The sequence below is a fragment of the Borostomias antarcticus genome, assembly GCF_949987555.1.
Source record: "Borostomias antarcticus genome assembly, chromosome: 16".
Taxonomy (NCBI): Eukaryota; Metazoa; Chordata; class Actinopteri; order Stomiiformes; family Stomiidae; genus Borostomias; species Borostomias antarcticus.
In genome coordinates, this window is record NC_140249.1 from 5001703 (window position 1) to 5028125 (window position 26423).

The 26423-nt window shown below is 45.5% G+C and overlaps 1 protein-coding gene across 1 annotated transcript; it reads right to left on the reverse strand.

Annotated features, from left to right (window-relative positions):
- Window positions 1–552: 552 nt before the first annotated feature.
- Window positions 553–25975, reverse strand: LOC311319491 (eukaryotic translation initiation factor 2 subunit 3-like; the record flags this gene model as incomplete). The annotated part of the gene is made up of 10 exons (XM_084451050.1): window positions 553–1257; window positions 1415–1587; window positions 1955–2124; window positions 2328–2472; window positions 2589–2683; window positions 3067–3201; window positions 22251–22490; window positions 24980–25197; window positions 25467–25703; window positions 25941–25975. 10 exons carry the CDS (start codon window positions 25973–25975, stop codon window positions 1194–1196), a joined length of 1512 nt encoding a protein of 503 aa, XP_084307176.1. The 3' UTR covers window positions 553–1193.
- Between the last annotated feature and the right edge of the window lie 448 nt (window positions 25976–26423).

The following is a 26423-nucleotide window of genomic DNA, read 5'->3' on the forward strand; positions in this document are numbered from 1 at the left end:
CTCACTGTAGCCTAGGCTACAGAATGTTTAAAAGTGTAGTGACAATATTGAGAGCATCTGCACACAAACCAGGAATTAAAAGGTCATAAAAAACATCAGAGACCAGTAGTCAGCTGAACCTGTTTCGCTGTTTCTTCGGTACTCGTGCAAATCGGACTTTGATGCCGTAACCGCGCACGCCTGCACTGAGCCCAGTAACAGCCAAGTCGGATAAGACAAAACTAGCGTCAAATAGCCTATAATGCATGAATCAAGTACCTCCACGGGTGAATTGAGCGTGCAATTTTTTCCAAATATGGACAAGATGATCAGCGGTAACGTTAGTATCAAAGAGCGAACAGAGCTTCTTCACCAGTGACGTCGGCCCGTCTCGTGCTCCTCAGGTGTATCCTCCCGGAAGTGTTCAAACTTCTCAACTCCTTTGGTAAACAACCATGGCGGTATGTAAATAACGGGACCACCTCACGAATATGATTGTCAAAATAAAGAAAAATATATTTTATAGACGATTCACAGAGCTGGACAGACCACAAAGACAGACATTTCTTCCAAATGTATTTTATTAGATTCCACTGAAAGCTGTAGACAGCACAGCATAAAGAGCACTGGTTCCCCTCTCGTCTGTGTTAAGTAGAAACCAGACCATAGGCCTACACTGGTGGGTGCAATGTTACAGAACATTTGGATAGAAATGCAGCATAATAGTAGAACCGATACAATTCTCATGCAGAATAAATGGTGAATAATATAGGCCCTATAAGCTGCATTTCGGTCCAATGATGTGAGCGTTGCTTCCAACAGAGTAGGCCCAAGCACTGCTTTGGGAGATACTCCTCCTAAAAACCCAGGACCTGCCATACACCCCCCTCCTGAGGGAACATCTCAATAGTCGTGGGTGGCCTCCTCAATTTGTCTACTCCTTCCTGGACTTGTCCGAAAACACAGGACAAGTGAAAGCAACCTAGCCTAGAGTCGGCGGAATTGATTCCGAGCCAGTCTGTGATGCTTCAAGCCTGATGCAGGAATGGAGACAAAGCGAGGAAACCGCTGTAGACTACTGAGAAAGACCCTCGCGTTTCCGCCCTCCCTCCCCCCTACGTCCGTCGGCAGCAAGAATGAAGAGTGTGAAGATGGGTGTGTCATTCCGTTGAAAGGTGCGTCGCCATGGTGACACAAACTCCCTGATTGGCTACTCAGTCATCGTCCACTGTGGGTGTGATGGTCACGTCCCTCCTGATCTGGCCCCAGCCAATCAGACTAGAGAGTGAGGAGAGGGCCAATGAGACACAAGCATGAAAAGGACTCAGGATACTTCTATAAAAATTGTGTCTATACATCAGTGTGTGTGTGTGTGTGTGTACAACATTGTGCCCAAGTTGAATTGTATGAAGAGGCCTCTCCCTCTTAGACTCACAGCCAATGTTTCTCCACACGGCGGCTGAGGGCGATCTTCTCGCCCACCTCGGTGCAGACCGGGTTGGTCAGTACGATCTTGCCGAGGTCGGCCTTCACGGCACTGACGCGGCCGCCTGTTGACAGTGAGCCGATGTTCACCATCAGCACCTCGTTTTTAGACAGCTTCTGGACCTGCAGGGGCACACGCGCACACGCACACACAGTGAGAGCTGCTCAGCCTCTCAATCCCTCTCTACATCCATCTGCCTCATTCAGAAACCAGAAGAACCACTCACAAAACCCCCAAATTGTACTCCTTCTCCTTTTCAGAGAAATCAGAGTATACATGCACATCTCTTTTCCAGGTGCCGAGTCAAAAAAGGCAACTGATGTCATGCAGGAAGTCTCGCAACGATGTTGGCAGCTCCCAATTTTTTTTTGTTTAATTCTAACATTTCGAAAAATATGTTTGGAGGCCTCGCAGGCTCTTCTTCATGTGCTTCAAGCCCTCACAGGCTCATCAATCAAACGACTTCAGATCCCAGGATGCACCGCTCACCTTGGCGGCCTTTTTGTCCCCCTCCGTGCGGACTCCCAGCAGCCTCCTGAGCAGGAAGTACGAGATCTCCAGCTCGGTGAATATCTCTGGCAGCGCCCCGACCGCGCCCAGCACCTGGCCCACCATGCGGTCCGCTCGGCACAGCGTCGGGTCGATCTTGGTGCCCACGCCTGGAACACACACAGCGACTTAGAAGTACACATCCACGCAACTGAACCTGGCATCCCACCAGAGCATACACACGGGAATCACAACCCCGCAGAACGGCAATCAGCAGAAAAATCCCAGACTGCACCCAGAGATGCACCTGTCATGCGTAATGATCAGACAGACAGACAGACAGAGAAAAGACAGACAGACAGAGAACTCGTACCGATGAGTCCCCCTGGTGCAGCGTACTGCAGGTCGTTGTGCTCGGCAAACAGAGAGACGATCTTGGAGAAGATGGGTTTACACATGAGCTTCCCCTTGTGGTCTTTGGACACGATGCCGGGACGCACCTCCAACTCCTGACCCACCTGGGGGACACCGAGACAGAGAGGCAAGTTTAAATAAAATAAAAAATGTTTTTTTAAAAGGGTGCCTGAAATGAAATCCCTACTTTTGTGACTGTCCAGGGGAAGAGTGATCTCACCTTCAACACACCCTTCAGAATACTGCCTCCTGCCACGCCCCCTTTCAGGTCATCCACCTCACATCCCGGCTTGTTCACGTCAAACGATCTGATCACTACAACACACGCATTCCATAAGCTTCCAAGACACGCAGTAGTGCAACAAAGTACTACAACAATCCTCCCACCTAAGCACTTATTATATTATATTGCACTGTACTTTAGATTGTGATTCTTGCACTTTGCCTTCAGCACTAGATTATGCTCTTAGTCACTTGTTTGTTTTAGAAAGAAGATGCACTTGTGAGTTCTGGCAAGTAGTAGTACATTGGCTCTTCCTACGTTAAATGCAATTATTGTTAGTCGCTTTGGATAAAAGCGTCTGCTAAATGACTGTAATGTAATGTAATGTAACAAAACATGCTTCATAAATACATTTTGATTTGATTTAGTAGACGGGTACTCGGCTGACTGCGCGCGCACACACACAGGTTCTTACCGATGAGTCTGGGCTCGGAGGTGAAGTCTCTGATGGGCACTGGGATCTTTTTGACGATGTACTCGCACACCACCTCGATGTTGTATTTGAGCTGGGCGGAGATGGGAATGATAGGAGCGCCCTCCGCCACGGTCCCTGCGGAGAGAGTAGACGGAGGTGACGGGTTACACGCGTGCGCAGACGAGCGCGGCGGCGGCGGTTTCGGTGCGGCCGCCCTCCCCCCGGGGACCTGCGGTTGGCGCCCCGGTCTCGCCAGATCCGAGTGTGGCCGCTCCCTGGGGATGGTTAGTCTGACCTCGGCTCGAGGGGTTGGCTGCGCTACGGCGACCCTGTCTGGTGGTGGAATCACATGAGCTGAAAGAGTCGTCTCTCTCCTTCGCATCCCCGACACCAACAACAGTTAGTAGTGGGGGGAGGATTGTCAGGGTCAATCGGCTAGAAAATTGGGTGAACATGGGATAAACAAAGCATGGCAGAGAGGAGGCATGCACACAAAGAGCAGTGTTTCAATGAGAAAGGCCTGGAGTGAGGGGGCAAGCATACTCAAAGGTAGGGATGGCAAGCATACTCAAAGGTAGGGATGGCAAGCATACTCAAAGGTAGGGATGTTAAAGGTTACATTAGAGAAAGGTGTAGTTGTGCTTTCGGTTTTGTAGGTGTGAGAGTCTCAGGAGCAGAGAGAGAAGGGACAAATATCCTGTGGCCTACACCAGCCCCTACTTCCAACCCCCCCTAGACACTAGATCTGAGATGACGATGGGCCTAAGCAAGATGGTTTCATCTCCACCTTGCCCTCTAACAGGCAAGGGTGGAATCGCCTGCCATATTGCTTAGACCTATCGCATGCAGTCAGATCTACATTAGTGTCTAGACAGAGTGGGAGGCTAGGAGAACCAGGAGAGCCTCCCCAGAATGGCAACAAGCAGAGCGTCTTGCCACACCAGGCCAGAGTGGGGGAGGGTCTCCTGGGCAGAGCTGGGGGTTGCTGTGGGGGTCAGGAGCTAAGTGGCCCAGGTAGCTGGTCGCTTTTCAGACGTCCTTGATGTGACATAGGTTCTAGAATCAGTCGTGTTGGTTGTATTCAGTGCAAAAGTGCGACATCTAGTGGTAAATAGTGGTAATGTCAAACTCGCTGAGCAGTTCCGTTAATGTACTACCGCAAATAACAAAAGGTGGAGAAGAGGAGGGGCAAAGGGGAGAAGGCAAGGAAGATGTTATAAACAACTACAGGAGGAGAGGAGAGAAGGAGTGATACATAGATATAATAGAGAAAGCAATAGATGGGGAGAGATAGACGAACAGAGAAAGACTGAGAGAGATGAAGGAGACAGAAACACTTCATCCCCTCAGGGTTGAAGGCGTCTCCTGATTCGTCCTTCTGGCTGGAAGGGTGTGGCCCCAGGCTTTGCCCTCCCCACCTTCCACCACGATCTGTCTGTTTGACCCTGTCTGTCAGTCTACACCCTGTCAATCTATGCCCCTATCTGTCAGTCTACCCCTCTTTCTGTCAGTCACCCACCTGACTGTCAGTCTACTCCTGATGGGAACACATTTCTGTACAGTGCAGCAGTTCAGTGGGATAAATTAGCCATGAATCTGAATGTTTCACTCAGCACATTCAAAAGGCTCTTAAAGACTTGGCTGCAAAATAACATGTCTTTTTTTATTACTTACCTCTAAGATTAGCAATGAACGGCCCTGCCACCTGTTACTTTCTATGTTGTATAAAATTGTGCCTATGGTAAATGTATGACACAATGACCTCAATACAGGCCAGCTACAAACCTTGGCTGGTCATTAGCTGGTCTTGCTGGATTTACCCACTCTGTCTGGTCAGTCTCACCCCGTCAGTCTTAAGGGGGTGTAAACATAGGACTTTGTCTCATTGCTGCTTGCGGCTTTAATTGGATTTTTATTACACATTTTATTGCACAAAGTCTCTCAGTCCACACAGCTCACTGAGAACAGCAGTGGGAGGGGCTCTGATTATCGTGTATCAGGATACAATGGAGATAAGACCCAAACACAGGCAAATAATGCTCAGAGACTTTATTCTCAAATGAAATCAGTACAAACAAACACAAGACATAATAACCTCACACTGAACTGACAGGTGGAGCTGTGCCAGCTTGTCTCTTCACCAGAGGCTCAGAGGTGGAAGTGGTCGCTCCTCGATAGACTCCTTCCAACTTCTCGCGAAAGAGCCTGCGATCAAGAGACAGCTCTGGTCCCCGCTTCCAGTGGGCCTCAGGCGATCGTGGAATATTCAGTTCGGACTGTGCCTTTACCGCCAGACCACTAGACGCCATGGGGGTGGATAGGAGGCTAGCGGGGCTGTCTGCTCTACTGGTCCTGGTCACGGAGAGAGGTGGTTTGACAGGTGGAGCTGTGTCAGATGGCGCTCTGCCAGCTTGCCTCTTCACCAGAGAGTCCAAAGTGGAAGTGGTCGCTCCTCGATAGACTCCTTCCAACTTCTCGCGAAAGAGCCTCCGATCAAGAGACAGCTCTGGTCCCCGCTTCCAGTGGGCCTCGGGTGATCGTGGGACGTTCAGCTCGGACTGTGCCTTTACCGCCACAACCCTAGACGCCATTGGGGTGGATAGGTGGCTAGTGGAGCTGTCTCCTCTACTGGTCCTGGTCATGGAGAGTGGTGGTCTGACAGATGGAGCTGTGTCAGATGGAGCTGTGTCGGATGGAGCTGTGACAGGTTGATCTGTGACAGCTGCCCTCTTCATCATAGAGTCCGAGGTGGAAGTGGTCGTCCCTTGATAGACTCTTTCCCACTTCCCGTGAAAATGCCTCCACTGGACACGCACCGCCAGATCACACTTCAAGTGCCCCTCGGGTGATCGTGAAACGTCCGGCTCAGATTGGCCCTTTGAACTTTGGCCCTTGTGTGCAGAGAACGCAACACCGACACCACTGGACACCATGGGGGTGGTTAGATAGCTAGCGGGACTGTCTCCTGTTCTGGTCCTGGTCATGGAGAATGGTGGTCTGACAGATGAAGATGGAGCTGTGTCAGTTGGAGCTGTGTCAGGTGGAGCTGTGCCAGATGGAACTGTGACAGACAAGGCTGTGACAGCTTCTCTCTTCATCATAGAGTCCGAAGTGGAAGTGGTCGATCCTTGAAAGTCTTCTTCCCACTTCTTGCGAAAATGCCTCCGATGGAGACGCACCACCAGATCACGCTTCCAGTGGCCTTCGGGTGATTGTGAAACGTCCGGCTCAGATCGGCCCTCTGAACTTTGGCCCTTGTGTGCAGAGAACACAACACCGACACCACTGGACAACATGTGGGTGGTTAGGCAGCTAGCGGGACTGTCTCCTTTATTGGTCCTGGTCATGGAGAATGGTGGTCTGACAGATGGAGCTGTGTCAGGTAGACCTGTGTCAGATGGAGCTGTGTCAGGTGGAGCTGCCCTCTTCATCAGAGAGTCCGAACTGGAAGTGGTCGTCCCTTGACAGACTCCTTCCCACTTCCCGCAAAAATTCCTCTGATGGAGACCCCGCTTCCAGTGGCCCTCGGGTGATCGTGAAACATCAGGCTCAGATCGTATCTTTGAACTTTGGCCCTTGTGTGCAGAGAGCGCAACACCGACACCACTGGACACCATGGGGGTGGTTAGGTAGCTAGTGCGGCTGTGTCCTCTACTCATCTGAGACCCGGCTGACGGCATGTCACCTCCACAGTCCGTCGGACCACAGTTGTTGCACGGGGTCGAGGCTCTGTCCAGCTGTGCACTTTTGAGATAAAATAAAATAAAAACTAAAATGACTTTTGATGATTTCAATACATTTAAATGTATAATCGAAATGCAGTTCTAGAACTAGGCCTACCTCAGTACTATATCTAGGCCTACTTCAGTAGTAGAACTAAGCCTTCTTCAGTATTAGAACAAGGCTTATTTCAGTGCTAGAACTAGGCCACGATAAAAAATAATAAAATCGACAATGTCATCTTCATTGCAATTGCCAATTACGAATAAGGCCTGCAAATGTAACAACATAGAAGCTATACCTTCATACCGTTTCACAAAAATAAATTTGAAATAGTTAACGTTTAAACAACTTTCTGATAAGGCCGTCTGAAATCTCCATGTTAGCCTTTCCGCCTGAAATAATACACTGAAGGAGGTTTCATTCTAGTACTAGAGCAGGCCTAGTTCTAGGACTGAATGAGGCCTAGTTATAGGACTGGGGGAGGCCTAGTTCTAGTACTGAAGTAGGCCTAGTTCTAGCTCTGAAGGAGGTTTAATTCTAGTACTGAAGAAGGCCTAGCTCTAGTACTGAAGGAGGCCTAGTTCTATTACTGAAGTAGGCCTTGTTCTAGTACTGAAGTAGGCCTTGTTCTAAAACTGAAGTAGGCCTAGTTGAGTAGGCCTAGTTCCAGTACTGAAGTAAGCCTAGTTTTAGTACTGAAGTAGGCCTAGTTCTAGCACTGAAGTAGGCCCAGTTGAGTAGGCCTAGTTCTAGTACTGAAGTAGACCTAGGCTACTTGTACCTTCCGTTGCAAGTGAAATTACTTACACACTCTACTGAGATTACTTGTACAAATGCATGTGAAACACTCCCACTCTCACATGTAAGAGCATACATACACATACACTTGCCAGGCCGCCTTTCTAAATAAGAACTTGTTCTTAAATGCTTGCCTGGTTAAATTAAGGTTAAATAAAAAATAAAAACATAACTGAAAAATGTGTGTGAGTAGTGTGTATGTGAGAGTGTCTCAGTAGTGTATGTATGTATGTATGTATGTATGTATGTATGTATGTATGTATGTATGTATGTATGTATGTATGTATGTATGTATGTATATGTGTGAGTGTCTCAGTAGTGTGTATGTATGTGTGAGTGTTTCAATAGTATGTGAATGTCTCAGTAGTATGTATGTACAGTGAATGTAAGAGTGTCTCAATATTTAAGTCCTACACGGACCCTCATAATCATGCCACACATTATACACAAACACACCTCACACAAACACACACACACACACACACTGTTATGGATACACTGAAAAATGCATTATAAACTTACCAATCAATGTCTTCATAGTTTTCATCCTGTATAAAGGAAATACCAGACGGATGTTGAGGTCATTAAGGCTTCACAAAGACAGAGCAGCTTCATTAATCGTTGAATTGTGAATTATTAAAGTACAATGAAACGTTGATTACCAACCTTGGTGTTTCCTTTAAGAATTCTCAATTGCCATAATAGCCAAGATATGATGAGGACCAGAGAGAGAGCAATCACAACTGTCCCGCAGATGAGTGTCACATGAAGATCCTGGGACAGCCTATTTGGCTCATTCAGGAGCGTCGCCTGACGATCATCGACCCTCTCTTGGGTTCTAAAAAACATCATTACTTGCACTAACCTACATATTGTAAGATCCACATCTTCATCAACATGTTAATCTGTCGCAGAAAATCACAGCACTGACGCTTATGCCCACTTGTTACATCTGACAACCTGCCGTTGTACGTGTAATTTCTACGTCATAATGCGAACACCCGTGATGTCAAAGACCGGATAGGACAGCTGTGGCTAGTCCAAGCGGCTAATTAAAATAAATGTATGGCTAGGTTTAAATAGATTTGAGCTATTTTCTTTTAGCTTATTACAATTAACAGACTCAATCACGATCGTTTCGCGAACATTAAGGCAACGTGACCTATGGTAGCCTATACATATGTGACAAATATAAATAGCCACTCTCTAAGCGTGAGGGTTATCCCCAAAACATGTAATATATCACTCAACAGCAGTGACCCCCCCCCCCCCACCCATGCCATATTAAATGAGGATAATCGATCTCTATGAATCATTCATATTATATATTACATATTATATTAAATATTTGAAACGAGCTCGAGACTAAGCGCTCCACTGCGCTCCTGACCCCGAGCACCCGAGTGCATAGCCCATGATCCGGTGAGAGATAAGCTATAAGATGTCACCGTGTGGCCTATTAAAGTGCCCCCCCGCCCCCCAGTTTGCGGAGGTGGCCCTGGGCTTCCAGCTGGCCATGCGCGTCATCGCTATGAGGATCCTGCACACACACAACTACCTCCCACCTGAGAGGCCACACCCCCAGCCGCAGAACTGCGAGAGAGGGAGTGAGTGAATGCATTGTGGATTGAATAGTCAGGTTTGTGCTGTGCGTAAATAAATACCATCCGGCTTAATGTAACTAATTTCATGACTACATGCCATCATGCATTTGAGGTCTATTGCCAGTAGAGGGGGCGGTTGTGACACATCAGTTCTCCCAGGACAGGTACAATAATATAACCTTTTATTCGCCATATAAAACCAGGTACAGGTACTCTACATTGGAATTCTTGTTATTGCTTGTTCTTACAATATCTTTTCAGCACTAATCAATTCCTCATTCCAGTTCCTATAGGTACAAAACCAGACATAAGGTTCTCAACCTGGCAATTTATTATCTGTAGTCTAGCAGTCTATCAAATTGACCCGCATCTACTGTACTTATTCCATCCAATCATGGATGACTGTGAGTGTAATATACCCAGAGAAGTAGTGTAGAGGGGGGGGGGGGGGGGAGAGGACCCAGGACAGACCCTTGTGGAACCCCCGTAGTCAGACTACATGGTTCCGACATCAAACCTCTCCATGGCCGTGTCCGAATTGCATACTACTTGCTATATAGTAGGCGAGATGCAGCATGCTGCATCAAAACTGTGCATACTGTATTTCGCCTACTATATAGTAGGTACTATATAGTAGGCGAAATCGGCGAAAAGATGGGCGTAAATGTAGCATAGTCCAGAGCATACTGTTCCGGAAGTCGAGACGTGAGACGTCACTGGGCAGTGAGAAAAATAAAAAAAGATGGCGAACGAAGAGATCTCCGGGACCGCAGCGGGAGTTTTCAAATGTAAGTATTGACTTAATTTGTCGATGGAAAAATTATTTTTTCGAACAGATATCTTAGTTATAACGACACAGAGCTACAAATGCAGTTTTGTGTATATAGGTGGGGTAGAAATGACATTTCGAAAAAGAACGTCATGATAGCTAGCTGCTTGCATTGATCTCTGTGGTGGACGTTACGTTAGCTAGTTAGCCCAGCCAACGTTAATAGGCTAACGTTACAGGTGTTCAGACGGCTCTTGCTCAAAACGTATTCATGTCAAATCTTAGATGTTTCTATAGCTAGAATCAAGACAAACAGAGTAACATGTCCATGTAATATGACCATGATCGCTTAAGAAATGTGCAAGAAATGTCGAAATTGTGATGAGTTGTTAAATGGCAAACCTAAGCCACCGAGCCTAACGTTACTTGAAGTTGTTTAAACAATTGTCTGTTCATTCCATGATTTAAACGAGTTCAACTGTTCATATATCATATATTAATATTCATTGTCCCATAATACTTCTGGATGTATTACAGGGACCAACGACCACACCAGGGACGATGATCCTCTGGAGGACGGCTGCATGGGTGGCCCCCATCGCCTCTTCCAAGACCCCGTACCACTTCCACGAAGCGGCTGTGGCCTCCCCTCCCTCTGTGCTGACCCCAGTTCTGGGGCTCTTTAGGTCCTATGAGGTTAGATAACAGTTTTCTAGTGTCATACAAACTGTGAGTCCCTATCAATATATTTGCTATCATGTAGCCTGTAGATCAAAATCACCTTGTACATGGCTACAAGGTTTTGTGCTTTATCCAGGCTGTCTCCGTCTTCCCCTGCAGCCCAGCTTCTAAGATGTAGGTCCTACATAAATCAATATCCAAAGTAAACAGACCGCTGGATTGCTTCTGAACAACAATGCATACGTTAGTTAACTTACTCCAAGCCTTTCAGCGTGGTGTTTCTCTTCCCCGTAAACAGGGAAGAGTTGGCCGTCCTCCAGAGGGAGGACCGGCTGATGTTGAACGGGGGAGAGAGAAGGCAGAGATGAAGGCTGAGTGGAGGGAGGAAAGGGGGTTGTTTAAGGAGAGGGAGGACCGGCTGATGTTGCTTCTAGAAGCCTCAGTCAAAAAAAACTGTTTTATCTTGTTCCATTATTGTTTTTGTTATTTTTTATTAAATGTATTTTCTTGAATTAAATTGGTGTTTGTGTGTCATTCCTTGTAATGTCTTCCCAGTCAAAGAACAAATGTCACTATACCTAAAACCAGTCATTAGAGTAAAAGAACATTCCTAATGGACATTGTAGTTTGCAATTAGGCATAAAAGACGGAACACACATGTTGGTTCACAATGCTTCATTGGAATTATTCAGAGACGGTTATGAAAGCTTCACTGTTTAATGTGTCTGACTAACGACTACTTGATAAGGGAGTTACATGTCCAAAGCGCTCTGCGTGTTGTGTTAAGACCTTCCAAGTTACTGTACATGACCTGTAGACATATCAAGACAATGTGTCTGATGTGTAGATATTACACTTTGTTGAAATGTTAATACATCAAGAAGTAACCTTTACATGTATAATGGAAGAAACACAACCATAAACATTTCTTGGATATTTTTATTACACAATGGTCTTCAAATATACTTTTGACTTGTTTATATTTGGTCAGATCATTAGCTTTCCTTGCAAAAGGTACTGACAGGAGAACGCTGATCTGTTGTCTCCCCCCAAAATACTTAAACTGATTACTATGTACAGTGTTACACATACATTTAAATACAAATACATTTAAACAAATGCCTCAAGGCTGCCTATAACCAACTGATCGGTGTTTAAAGCCTCAAGGCTGTCTATAAGGAACAAGGCAAAGCACACTCATGAACTGATAGACTGACTACTTATGGCAGGATGGGGGTAGTCGTGCTCACCAAGAGCTGCAATCCAGGCAGCTTGTGCTGGTGCTGCCGCTGCGAGACACTTTCTGAGGCCATCTCCAGGGTTGGGATGATCTGCAGCAGCAGGACCATGGCCACCATCAAGGTCTTCAACCTTTAAATGGTTAAATGCAATTAGGCCTACTGTAAGTCGCTTAGCAGACACACAAAAGTGTCTGCTAAATAAATGACTAAGGTAATGCTGGACAAAAGTGTCTGCTAAATGACTGATGTAATGTTACCTCCAAAGACTAGCACCTGTGTGTGAATGACAAGACCATTGTAAAGGGTGAGTACTGAGAAAAGCTCTAAATGCAATGAATTATTATTATTATTGCTATTATTAGCACCTCCATGGTCTTGCCCCATCCTCCTAACCATCACCAAGGTTCCTCTGTGTCGATTTTGACAATCTGAAGTCCCTCCTTGTGTCCGTGCCGTCAAAATAGGTCCTCAGCAGGGACGTGGAGGTTGACTTGGTGAGGACCTCTGTCTTCCATGTGAGCCTACAGGGGGAATATTATTAGGGCAAACTTTAACTCATTTGTGCGTATGGCATATACTTGTCTTTACAATATGATAATAGATAGATGTCATTATCTGTAGAGCTAAAATGTAACATTACAAAGCAGGCGTGTAGTGATGAGTAAACCCAGGTAAACTCAGTTACCCACCTCTTTAAAATGAGTTGAGTTTTATTGTTTTGCTTACCTGCCCCTCAGAATCTATTTAATATAACATCCCTGGTACAAATGTAACAGTATAGCCCCAAGCCAGCACATGCGGGGCTATCAACTAACCTAGCTAACTAGCGTAGCTAGCAAGCTAACGTTCAATATTTACCTCAACTACAAGCATGTCGAGAAGATCTCATGACGGCTCTTCTCCTTGCAGCGTTAACACGACTTCTCCTGGCGGCAGCAGCAGCCGCACATCCCATGCCAGGAAAAGGCTACATTTTTGTGGATAATACCCAAAATGATCACAGAAAACACTGGATAATTGTACCACAGCTTCGCGGGAGTAAACAGTATCGTATCCCGTCACTTCCGCTGGATGGCTCGAGTAGCATGCTGTATTTTCTCGCATACTACACGCGTTTTGTGGAACAGTAGGTACTATATAGTATGCAGTATGCGTACTATATAGTGCCTACTATATAGCATGTAGCAGGTAGTATGCATTTCGGACACGGCCCATGTCACCTGATAGGAGCGGCCAGTCAGGTAAGATGCAAACAGGCAGCGTGCAGACCCAATGACACACAACAAAACTTTGTTTCCCCTTCACTAATAATGAGGCAGAAACTGTATTGGTATGCATCACTGTATGGATACATAAAACAGTTCTGTGCGTGTAAACGTAGGAGCAATAAATAAATCGAGATGTGTATTTTGACCAAACCACATAAATTCTGGTTGAGTAGAAATGACAGAATAACAACTTCTTCATTCTTAAAGCCATTTTATTGACCATTGAACATCCTTAAAATCTCAGATTCCACTTCCCTCAAGTTTTGAGATGGGACATAGGCTACAGTATTCCTCACTTCATAAGCCCACTTTTGCACTATATGAAACAAGATGCACCCAGTGCAAAATAATCCCAATTCACCAATCGTAACATAAACATTGAAACTGTAGTTAATTCCCAAAGAAAACAAGAGAAAGAAAAGTAGAACGTCCGAATACTTGCAATCTTTGTTCACTTCAAAAATCCTTTTGATCACAAGCTCATTGATAAAGGGGCCCATGGTGACGCTTGCTCCGCTCCTCTGTCCACAGTAGCAGGTTGAGAGGAGCAGAGATCTAAAATCCCAGCAGCTCTTCAGGTGCACCCTCCAGGTCTGAGGGTCTGCCCTCTGGTCTGTTCTAGTTCAAGTCTCTGAAAGTTTGTTCTTTTGTGTGCAGATAAGATCATGCTCGTCATAATTAAAACACATTTACTGAGGAAATGAAGAGCAAAGAAACAGAGAAAAGCAGCAGTGAGATCACAGTACCTGCTAATACGACCAGAGGAATGATGACATGAAACAATGCTGTGTGCTTTTTTTTGTTTTGTTTAAAGCGGTGCAACCACTTCTGTACGTGACGTGTGTCCGTGTGTGTGTCCCCGTGTGTGTGTCCGTTCATAGCATGAGATATACCGATGCACACCAGCAGAGGGCAGTAGAGATTGCTCATAAACCTGCGTCGCTTACTTCACCACGTGGGTGTGATTTTGTTTGCTTTCCTGCTCAAAAGGCATGTGCAACCCAACCCAATCTCCTCGTCTTCCTCCTAGTCAATATATGTTCATTGGTCAAGTTAAAACAATGATGGAGAATGCCACTGTTGCAGCACTGACACCCTCCGACATCGAGACTAAAATAAAAAGATTGCTTGTTTTGTTTCTAAATGTTCAAGTATCCCAAGTGGAATAGAATAGCCCTGAAGGAAAATGTTTGATCTTAAATCTTCCTGTCCCCTCTCTCCTTCTCTTTCCACTAGTACACCCAATATATATAAGGGGTTTGTTTAAAAAGATAATAGTTTTAAAGTGCCAATCACATTCATGGGGAATTCTCCCATTCACATATTAATTTATCAAACACCACCTAGCTTAGCCATAGTGGACATTCATTTGTAGCTGGTGGTGGTGGTGGTGGATCATACACAGGGTTGTAACGACTGAGCTCCTAACCTCACCATTGTGGAAGCAACTCTTCGGACAAACCCTCATCCTTACTGAATGTCTTTAAAGGTTACATTAGAGAAAGGTGTAGTTGTGCTTTCGGTTTTGTAGGTGTGAGAGTCTCAGGAGCAGAGAGAGAAGGGACAAATATCCTGTGGCATACACCAGCCCCTACTTCCAACCCCCCCTAGACACTAGATCTGAGATGACGATGGGCCTAAGCAAGATGGTTTCATCTCCACCTTGCCCTCTAACAGGCAAGGGTGGAATCGCCTGCCATATTGCTTAGACCTATCGCATGCAGTCAGATCTACATTAGTGTCTAGACAGAGTGGGAGGCTAGGAGAACCAGGAGAGCCTCCCCAGAATGGCAACAAGCAGAGCGTCTTGCCACACCAGGCCAGAGTGGGGGAGGGTCTCCTGGGCAGAGCTGGGGGTTGCTGTGGGGGTCAGGAGCTAAGTGGCCCAGGCAGCTGGTCGCTTTTCAGACGTCACTTGATGTGACATAGGTTCTAGAATCAGTCGTGTTGGTTGTATTCAGTGCAAAAGTGCGACATCTAGTGGTAAATAGTGGTAATGTCAAACTCGCTGAGCAGTTCCGTTAATGTACTACCGCAAATAACAAAAGGTGGAGAAGAGGAGGGGCAAAGGGGAGAAGGCAAGGAAGATGTTATAAACAACTACAGGAGGAGAGGATAGAAGGAGTGATACATAGATATAATAGAGAAAGCAATAGATGGGGAGAGATAGACGAACAGAGAAAGACTGAGAGAGATGAAGGAGACAGAAACACTTCATCCCCTCAGGGTTGAAGGCGTCTCCTGATTCGTCCTTCTGGCTGGAAGGGTGTGGCCCCAGGCTTTGCCCTCCCCACCTTCCACCACGATCTGTCTGTTTGACCCTGTCTGTCAGTCTACACCCTGTCAATCTATGCCCCTATCTGTCAGTCTACCCCTCTTTCTGTCAGTCACCCCCCTGACTGTCAGTCTACTCCTGATGGGAACACATTTCTGTACAGTGCAGCAGTTCAGTGGAATAAATTAGCCATGAATCTGAATGTTTCACTCAGCACATTCAAAAGGGTCTTAAAGACTTGGCTGCAAAATAACATGTCTTTTTTTATTACTTACCTCTAAGATTAGAAATGAACGGCCCTGCCACCTGTTACTTTCTATGTTGTTTGTATTGTCTTAGTTCGCTGTCCTGTTGATGCGTTCAGTTTAATTATTGAGCTATTTATTCATATTCATTTGTGATGTATCTTGTGTTAAGTGTTATGTTTAACCCAGACGACCACAATGGATATAAGCTTTAGGGCTTTATTGTTTTTTTTATCCTCGATTTTTAACAATTTCTGTATGTATTTAGTTTGTGTGCACGGTGTGAATCACCAAATAAAGTAAATCAATCAATCAATCAATCAATCAAACCCATGTCTGTCAATCTACGGCTGTATGGTATATAAAATTGTGCCCATGGTAAATGTATGACACAATGACCTCAATACAGGCCAGCTACAAACCTTGGCTGGTCATTAGCTGGTCTTGCTGGATTTACCCACTCTGTCTGGTCAGTCTCACCCTGTCAGTCTTAAGGGGGTGTAAACATAGGACTTTGTCTCATTGCTGCTTGCGGCTTTAATTTGATTTTTATTACACATTTTATTGCACAAATTCTCTCAGTCCACACAGCTCACTGAGAACAGCAGTGGGAGGGGCTCTGATTATCGTGTATCAGGATACAATGGAGATAAGACCCAAACACAGGCAAATAATGTTCAGAGACTTTATTCTCAAATGAAATCAGTACAAACAAACACAAGACATAATAACCTCACACTGAACAAACCTAATGTGGAGGCTACTGGGGTAGATAACAGGTGATGTAGATGATGGGTAGATGGTCTAGATGACTTTGTTTGTCATATGGAATCCCTAGACGCCATGGGGGTGGATAGGTGGTTAGCGGGGCTGTCTCCTCTACTGGTCCTGGTCATTAAGAGTGTTGGTTTGACAGGTGGAGCTGTGCCAGCTTGTCTCTTCACCAGAGACTCAGAGGTGGAAGTGGTCGCTCCTCGATAGACTCCTTCCAACTTCTCGCGAAAGAGCCTGCGATCAAGAGACAGCTCTGGTCCCCGCTTCCTGTGGGCCTCAGGCGATCGTGGAATATTCAGTTCGGACTGTGCCTTTACCGCCAGACCACTAGACGCCATGGGGGTGGACAGGTGGCTAGCGGGGCTGTCTCCTCTACTGGTCCTGGTCACGGAGAGAGGTGGTTTGACAGGTGGAGCTGTGTCAGATGGCGCTCTGCCAGCTTGCCTCTTCACCAGAGAGTCCAAAGTGGAAGTGGTCGCTCCTCGATAGACTCCTTCCAACTTCTCGCGAAAGAGCCTCCGATCAAGAGACAGCTCTGGTCCCCGCTTCCAGTGGGCCTCGGGTGATCGTGGGACGTTCAGCTCGGACTGTGCCTTTACCGCCAAAACCCTAGACGCCATTGGGGTGGATAGGTGGCTAGTGGAGCTGTCTCCTCTACTGGTCCTGGTCATGGAGAGTGGTGGTCTGACAGATGGAGCTCTGTCGGATGGAGCTGTGTCGGATGGAGCTGTGACAGGTTGATCTGTGACAGCTGCCCTCTTCATCATAGAGTCCGAGGTGGAAGTGGTCGTCCCTTGATAGACTCTTTCCCACTTCCCGCGAAAATGCCTCCACTGGACACGCACCGCCAGATCACACTTCAAGTGGCCCTCGGGTGATCGTGAAACGTCCGGCTCAGATTGGCCCTTTGAACTTTGGCCCTTGTGTGCAGAGAACGCAACACCGACACCACTGGACACCATGGGGGTGGTTAGATAGCTAGCGGGACTGTCTCCTGTTCTGGTCCTGGTCATGGAGAATGGTGGTCTGACAGATGAAGATGGAGCTGTGTCAGTTGGAGCTGTGTCAGGTGGAGCTGTGCCAGATGGAACTGTGACAGACAAGGCTGTGACAGCTTCTCTCTTCATCATAGAGTCCGAAGTGGAAGTGGTCGATCCTTGAAAGTCTTCTTCCCACTTCTTGCGAAAATGCCTCCGATGGAGACGCACCACCAGATCACGCTTCCAGTGGCCTTCGGGTGATTGTGAAACGTCCGGCTCAGATCGGCCCTCTGAACTTTGGCCCTTGTGTGCAGAGAACACAACACCGACACCACTGGACAACATGTGGGTGGTTAGGCAGCTAGCGGGACTGTCTCCTTTATTGGTCCTGGTCATGGAGAATGGTGGTCTGACAGATGGAGCTGTGTCAGGTAGACCTGTGTCAGATGGAGCTGTGTCAGGTGGAGCTGCCCTCTTCATCAGAGAGTCCGAACTGGAAGTGGTCGTCCCTTGACAGACTCCTTCCCACTTCCCGCAAAAATTCCTCTGATGGAGACCCCGCTTCCAGTGGCCCTCGGGTGATCGTGAAACATCAGGCTCAGATCGTATCTTTGAACTTTGGCCCTTGTGTGCAGAGAGCGCAACACCGACACCACTGGACACCATGGGGGTGGTTAGGTAGCTAGTGCGGCTGTGTCCTCTACTCATCTGAGACCCGGCTGACGGCATGTCACCTCCACAGTCCGTCGGACCACAGTTGTTGCACGGGGTCGAGGCTCTGTCCAGCTGTGCACTTTTGAGATAAAATAAAATGAAAACTAAAATGACTTTTGATGATTTCGATACATTTAAATGTATAATCGAAATGCAGTTCTAGAACTAGGCCTACCTCAGTACTATATCTAGGCCTACTTCAGTAGTAGAACTAAGCCTACTTCAGTATTAGAACAAGGCTTATTTCAGTGCTAGAACTAGGCCACGATAAAAAATAATAAAATCGACAATGTCATCTTCATTGCAATTGCCAATTACGAATAAGGCCTGCAAATGTAACAACATAGAAGCTATACCTTCATACCGTTTCACAAAAATAAATTTGAAATAGTTAACGTTTAAACAACTTTCTGATAAGGCCGTCTGAAATCTCCATGTTAGCCTTTCCGCCTGAAATAATACACTGAAGGAGGTTTCATTCTAGTACTAGAGCAGGCCTAGTTCTAGGACTGAATGAGGCCTAGTTATAGGACTGGGGGAGGCCTAGTTCTAGTACTGAAGTAGGCCTAGTTCTAGCTCTGAAGGAGGTTTAATTCTAGTACTGAAGAAGGCCTAGCTCTAGTACTGAAGGAGGCCTAGTTCTATTACTGAAGTAGGCCTTGTTCTAGTACTGAAGTAGGCCTTGTTCTAAAACTGAAGTAGGCCTAGTTGAGTAGGCCTAGTTCTAGTACTGAAGTAAGCCTAGTTTTAGTACTGAAGTAGGCCTAGTTCTAGCACTGAAGTAGGCCCAGTTGAGTAGGCCTAGTTCTAGTACTGAAGTAGACCTAGGCTACTTGTACCTTCCGTTGCAAGTGAAATTACTTACACACTCTACTGAGATTACTTGTACAAATGCATGTGAAACACTCCCACTCTCACATGTAAGAGCATACATACACATACACTTGCCAGGCCGCCTTTCTAAATAAGAACTTGTTCTTAAATGCTTGCCTGGTTAAATTAAGGTTAAATAAAAAATAAAAACATAACTGAAAAATGTGTGTGAGTAGTGTGTATGTGAGAGTGTCTCAGTAGTGTATGTATGTATGTATGTATGTATGTATGTATGTATGTATGTATGTATGTATGTATATCTGTGAGTGTCTCAGTAGTGTGTATGTATGTGTGAGTGTTTCAATAGTATGTGAATGTCTCAGTAGTATGTATGTACAGTGAATGTAAGAGTGTCTCAATATTTAAGTCCTACACGGACCCTCATAATCATGCCACACATTATACACAAACACACCTCACACAAACACACACACACACACACACTGTTATGGATACACTGAAAAATGCATTATAAACTTACCAATCAATGTCTTCATAGTTTTCATCCTGTATAAAGGAAATACCAGACGGATGTTGAGGTCATTAAGGCTTCACAAAGACAGAGCAGCTTCATTAATCGTTGAATTGTGAATTATTAAAGTACAATGAAACGTTGATTACCAACCTTGGTGTTTCCTTTAAGAATTCTCCATTGCCATAATAGCCGAGATATGATGAGGACCAGAGAGAGAGCAATCACAACTGTCCCGCAGATGAGTGTCACATGAAGATCCTGGGACAGCCTATTTGGCTCATTCAGGAGCGTCGCCTGACGATCATCGACCCTCTCTTGGGTTCTAAAAAACATCATTACTTGCACTAACCTACATATTGTAAGATCCACATCTTCATCAACATGTTAATCTGTCGCAGAAAATCACAGCACTGACGCTTATGCCCACTTGTTACATCTGACAACCTGCCGTTGTACGTGTAATTTCTACGTCATAATGCGAACACCCGTGATGTCAAAGACCGGATAGGACAGCTGTGGCTAGTCCAAGCGGCTAATTAAAATAAATGTATGGCTAGGTTTAAATAGATTTGAGCTATTTTCTTTTAGCTTATTACAATTAACAGACTCAATCACGATCGTTTCGCGAACATTAAGGCAACGTGACCTATGGTAGCCTATACATATGTGACAAATATAAATAGCCACTCTCTCAGCTCAGCCGTATATCATGACTTTTCGTTCTGAGGAAAACGAAATATAAATCTATGGAAACGTTCTGCACAGAATGATTTTCTTCATAAATTCGTCAAAACTAGCTGGCGAAACTAGCAAGCAACAACGTTTTACAAGCAACTAGCAAACATTACTACTAGCTTACGGTCATTATTATTAACTAGCAAACAACACTACTATCTTACGGTCATTATTATTAGCTAGCATTAGCTAGCTCGTATTCTAACGCTAGCTAACGCAAGGATGCTAGCTAGCTAGCTATTCACAGTGTACACAAGCACCATCCACATCAACACAGGGGATAGACGTGGACACAGGGATCAGGCTAATTTACGAAACTGGACCCAGGAGTGGAGCTAACTGGACCCAGGAGTGGAGCTAACTGGACCCAGGAGTGGAGCTAACTGGACCAGGAGTGGAGCTACTCGGACGGCGCTTTGTGGGCGCGCTCCGCATATCACTATACCCCTGCGCGGGCACCACGCCTCTATGCTCGCTGGCGCCCCAAAGTCGCTTACGTGCATTATACCTGCCTTGTACAGTCGCCTCACAGCTGGACTTTGCATGTTCTCCTGAAAAAAATAGATGCTCTTCACTCCGTCCGGTCCCTGACCAGGACTTGGTCCTCGGGCGCCATGAACGATGGCTGCCCCTGGAGGATGGAACACTTCTTCTCGCAAGCCATCCGACACCTGAATGACTCAATCTAGAGCATCCAGTGTACATAAGCACAAATGCAAACGTCAATCCCTCGGGATTATTTATTATAGCTGTAGCATGTACATAACACGCCCCATGCCCTCCGTGGAAGAGGTCCAGGGAGAACATACGCGGACGTCGCGGGAACGAACGAAGTGGGTCGCGGGAATGAACGAAGAGGCGCGAAGGGGTTCGCATGGTTATCGGTAGGCTACGTTCAAGCACTGAGCGCAGATCTCGGCGTCTCCCCGTAACGGGGCCGGCTGCGGCTGATAGAAGTGGCTGATTTCCGATGGAAAACAGAGGAGCTCGGGGCGCGGCTTGGGGCGAAACTCCAACACAGATCATATATGGTAAAAGAGAAGAAACAGTAAAAACATTAAAAGGGAGTATAAAATAAACACATTTTAGTTAAAACAGGTAAAACTACATGATACAAACGAGATTGTAAAGGTAGGCTATGTCTTAAGATCTCGCTTAAAAGTTCCCACAGTTTCAGCCATTCTTATGCCTTAAATTCTGGGAGGGTATTCCAGGGCCTGGGGGCATAAAAACTGAAGGCAGCCTCCCCATGTCTTGGTCCTGGCTCCAGGAACCGTTAATAGTTCAGTGCCAGAGGATCTCAGGGACCTACTTGGTGTATGCCGTACAAGCATGCATTCAGGTGCATGACTATGGAGAGCATTAAAATAGCCTAATCTTAAAATCTATTCTAAAACTAACCTCAGCCAGTGTAGCGATTGTAAGACTGGCGTGATGTGTGCCCTCCTGGTCTTAGTGAGGACACGTGCTGTAGCATTTTGTATCGTTTGGTGTTGACTGATAGCTTTGTTTGGTAGACCAAACAACTTCTACTGATAAAAGTATGCATTAGTCTTTCAGTGTCAGCTTGGGAGAGAAAAGGTTTGACATTAGCAATGTTTCTCAGGTGATAAAAAGATGTCCTTGTCACATTCTTAATATGGGCCTCAAAATTAAGATCAGAATCAAACATGACACCAAGGTTACTGACTTGGCATTTGGTGTTCAGTGTCAGTATTTTTAAGCGCCCAGATAGTCTTTCAAGTAACCTTTCAACTTTACATCACCAATGGTCAACACATCTGTTTTGTTGTGGTTTAACTGAAGGCAATTCTGTGACATCCATGCATTTATATCAGCAATGCATTCTACCAAGTGGTCAACTGAGCTGTAGTCATCGGGCGTCACATAAATATAGAGCTGGGTGTCATCTGCATGGTAGCTAATATTGTGCCTCCTAATGATGTCACGTAGGGGAGCATACTGTGTACAGACTGAAGAGTAAGAGCCCTAGAATTGATCCTTGTGGGAGCCCACATGTCTTTCGAACTGTGATCCCCAAGGGCGACAAAAAACTCTCGGCCAATTAGGTAGGTCCTGAACCAATCAAGGACTGGACCGGAGAGGCCGACCCAGTTCTCAAGTCTTCCAATAAGGATGTCATCATCAACATTGTCAAAATCTGCGCTCTGGTCCAGAAGGACAAGGACAGAGAGCTTTTTGTCATCAGCGTTGATTCTGAGGTCGTTTACAACCTTGACCTGTGCTATGATGAGGCCGAAAAACCAGACTGAAAAGTACCAAGGATACAATTTGCATCTAATAAGTCATTTAACTGTTTGAATTTTTTTTTCTTCTAGAATTTTACCTTAGAACGTGAGGTTGGATATCGGTCTAAAATTACTGAGGACTGATGAGTCTAGGTTATTTTTCTTTAAAAGGGGTTTTACCAGGGCAGTTTTAAAAGCCGATGGGAAAAAGCCTGTACTGAGGGAGCAGTTAACAATGGTTAAAGTGTTCTCAGACACAGAGCTAAAAATAGTCTTAACAAACTTGGTCTGAATAGGATTGAGAGGGCATGTAGGTGACTTAAGCTGTGACACCACTTTGCTCGGTATCTCTGTGTCAACCGCTGCAAACAAGCTCATACCACTGCTCTGTGGAGCAGAAGGGGGGTCAGCAAGCAGAATATTTGGTCTTGCCTGGGTGATATTCATCCTAATGTCGGTTATCTTATCTCTAAAATATGCTACATATTCCTCAAACTTGGAAGTAGAGAGCATGTTGACAGGATGTGTAGGGTGTGGGACTTGTCACGCTGTCAATCGTTGAGAAAAACACCCTGTAATTCTTATGATTTCTGGAGATCAATTTCAAGAAGTGATCTCTCCTAGCATCCTGTAATACCTTATTAAAGGCATAGAGATGTTCTTTGAGAATGTCATGGTGAACCTGCAGCTTTGTCTTCCTTCCTGTGCTCTCAGCTCTTCTGCATGTTCTCTTAAGTTGATTGATCTCCTCATTCCTCCATGGAGCTTTCTGTTTGGCCGCAAGCTTTTTCAGTTTCAAAGGTGCTACAGAGTCAATGGCAGCATTCAATTTGGTATGAAAAGTGGCCACTAGATTATTGAGATGTGAAAGCCCCACTTCCAGGGTTGTTACACTATTTGAGTTCATCAATATTTGCTGCTACCGAGTTTGGAAAGCGTTGTGTGCTAATCTCATCTTTGGCAATCGGTGCTGTGAAGAAAATGCAAAAGTACTCTGAAACGCCAAGGTCACTGATAGAAGATACCACAGTCGTCAGACCCCTTTGTGATCACAAGGTAAAGGGGTGTGACCTCAGTTGTGAGTGGGTCCAGTAACGTGTTGACTAAAGTCCATATGAATGACTAAAGTCCATTCATATCCATATATAGCATGTACATAATCCATCCAGACCGGTATCTATCCATCTTACCCCTTTTATACTGTATATAAATTTTATATATAATTGTATTTGTATTTACTGTGTTATTTGTACATTTGTAACTTACACATTTGTAAATTGAGTATTGCAGTGTATCTGTTATTGAGCATCATCTTGGAGTCGGCAGCAACATTTCACTGTGACTGTACACGTAGGCCTACGTTACATGTGACAAATAAAGGAATCTTGCATCTTGATTCTAGGGCAATCACATTAGGGGTGTAACAATATATCGTGCCACAATATATCGCGATACAGAAAGGTCACAATACGTATCGTCAAGGTGAAAACAATATCGTGATATGTTTATTGTATATCAGTGAACACTGGCTACACAACGCTGGTAACAAACACGTCTTTTGTCTCTAGGCCTATCCATGATATTACAACAGTTAAGCTCTTAATTCAAAGTGTATTTGAGTAGAAATGTGGAGAAGTGCACTATTGGTGTGAACAGCAGCACTACTGCAACGCTTCACACCTGCCCTTAGTGTATCGTATCGTATTGTTATCGTCAACCCAATATCGTGTATCGTATTGTGATCACTTGGTTTCAGTAGATAAGTTTACAGTACACACCAAGGACTTGGTCAAGCATGATCTTATTGAAATAACGAAAGCAACAAACACGAGCAAGCCGTCTAGTCATTGTTGTCATAGTTTTTCAGGAGAGAAACTAACCATGTAGTTTCCCAATATGTAGTGAGTTTCAAAATAACAGCTTCCGAGTTCACTTCCAGGGTCTGCCATTGGAACCGTTGTGACCAGATGACAAGACCTGCTAATACCAGTTACAGTGCATCGGGAAAGTATTTATATCCCTTCACTTTTTCCACATTTTGTTATGTTACAGCCGTATTCCAAGATGGATTACATTCTTTTTTACCCTCAAAATTCTACACACTACCCCATAATGACAAAGTGAGAAAAGCTTTAGAAATTTTTGCAAATGTATTACTTTAACTTAAAACGTTACAATACTTTGATGAAGAACCTTTGTCAGCAATTACACCCTCAAATCTTCTTGAGTATGATGCTACAAGCTTAGCACACCTATTTTTGGGCAGTTTCTCCCATTCTTCTTTGCAGATCCTCTCAAGCTCCATCGGGTTGGATGGGGAGCGTCGGTGCACAGCCAATTGCAGATCTCTCCAGATATGTTCAATCGGGTTCAAGTCTGGGCTCTGGCTGGGCCACTCAAGGACCTTCACAGACTTGTCCCGAAGCCACTTCTTTGTTATCTTGGCTGTGTGCCTAGGGTTGTTGTCCTGTTTGAAGGTGAACCTGGGTGTGGAGGGGTGTGTGGAGACTGTCTCTCAGGACGGTGGAGATGAACCAGCAGTCAGAAGCTTTCAAATACAGAGTCTCTCCCTGCTGCTGTTCTGACAGATCCACAGAGGAGGAGCAGGAGAGCTCCAGCCTGAGCTGCAGAGCCCTGAGCAGCTCTGCTGATAATGCTGCTGCCCCCTGCTGGTCAAGAGAGGCAGCGCAGCAGTGGAGTAACCTCAGCAGCAGCTTCCTGTCAACACTGGTAGACAACAGGAGACAGACAGAGAGGTACCAGGTGCCTTGGTCACAACAGCTTTATGGGTAATACAACACTATACTTCACTAACATTAGCAACATTAAAGCTGCAATAAGTGATTTTATTCACGTCAAAACTAATTAAGACCAACTGATATCAGATGGTTTCATTCACGCAAAATACAGACAAGTATGTGAACAACGCCGCTAGCGACGCAGCCGCTTGTCTACCCGTACGCGTTGTTAAAAAGCAAGTATATTGCTGTCTTTACCTCTTCATAACCAGCCTGTGCAGGATAGGAAGAAGATCTGAGCTTGTTCTTCCTGAGGTCCACCTGTGCAGGGTTGTTCTGGGTCGACTGCGGCAGGAGTAGTAGAGGAGAACCTCCCAGTCAAGAGAGCAGGAGGTCAGGTCTCCGACAAGCTTCTCCAGGAACGACTGAGTGAACTCCTCGTCCTGAGCTTCAAACACAACTACAGCCAGCTGCTGCACAGCCTCGGAACACAGTCTGAGGAAGACAGAAATGACGCAACATATATTTAAAAGAATATAAAGAAAGTAAGGACACTCCTGCCTGTTTGAATCTCACAGTCCTTCACATGGGAGCACAGGTCCAACAGGAAATCACATTGGTACTGTTACTCCACATCACCATTATCCCAGTCATGGAGGGGGGAAGCTCTGTAACTGAACACTGATGACAGCAGCTTCAGAGCCTTCTCTCCTGTCTGCTCCTCCCACCCACTCTGCTGCTAGAGACAGGAGATCCACCAGGAACATGATCTGCTTTGAGCACTGTCTTGATAGAAACTGTAACAAAAACATACATTAAAGAACAATTTTACTTGTATATTTCACATTTAAACACATTCTAAATCTAGTGGTTATAACACTCCACTGGTTCTGAACATATGTTACCTAAGAGAGTAGGAGGAAAACAATGGGGTTGCTTGAGTTACATTTGCCTCTTACAATCTGAATGTTCAGAGCCAATCACTTGAGCCGTGTGCTATAGGGCAGACACTGAAGGAAACTCCTCACTGCACTCTCTTCATCTGACCAGAACCTTTTTGATGTGGTATTAAAGATGTTTTCAAAAGATGTTATCATTGCAGATTTTTTGTGTGCCCTTTCAGTAGTAATTCTGGCTTGGTCTTGCCCCTATCGGTTCAATTCTAACTGATTAACTGTTAAATTTCATTGAATGAAATACGCAGCCTTGCCGATG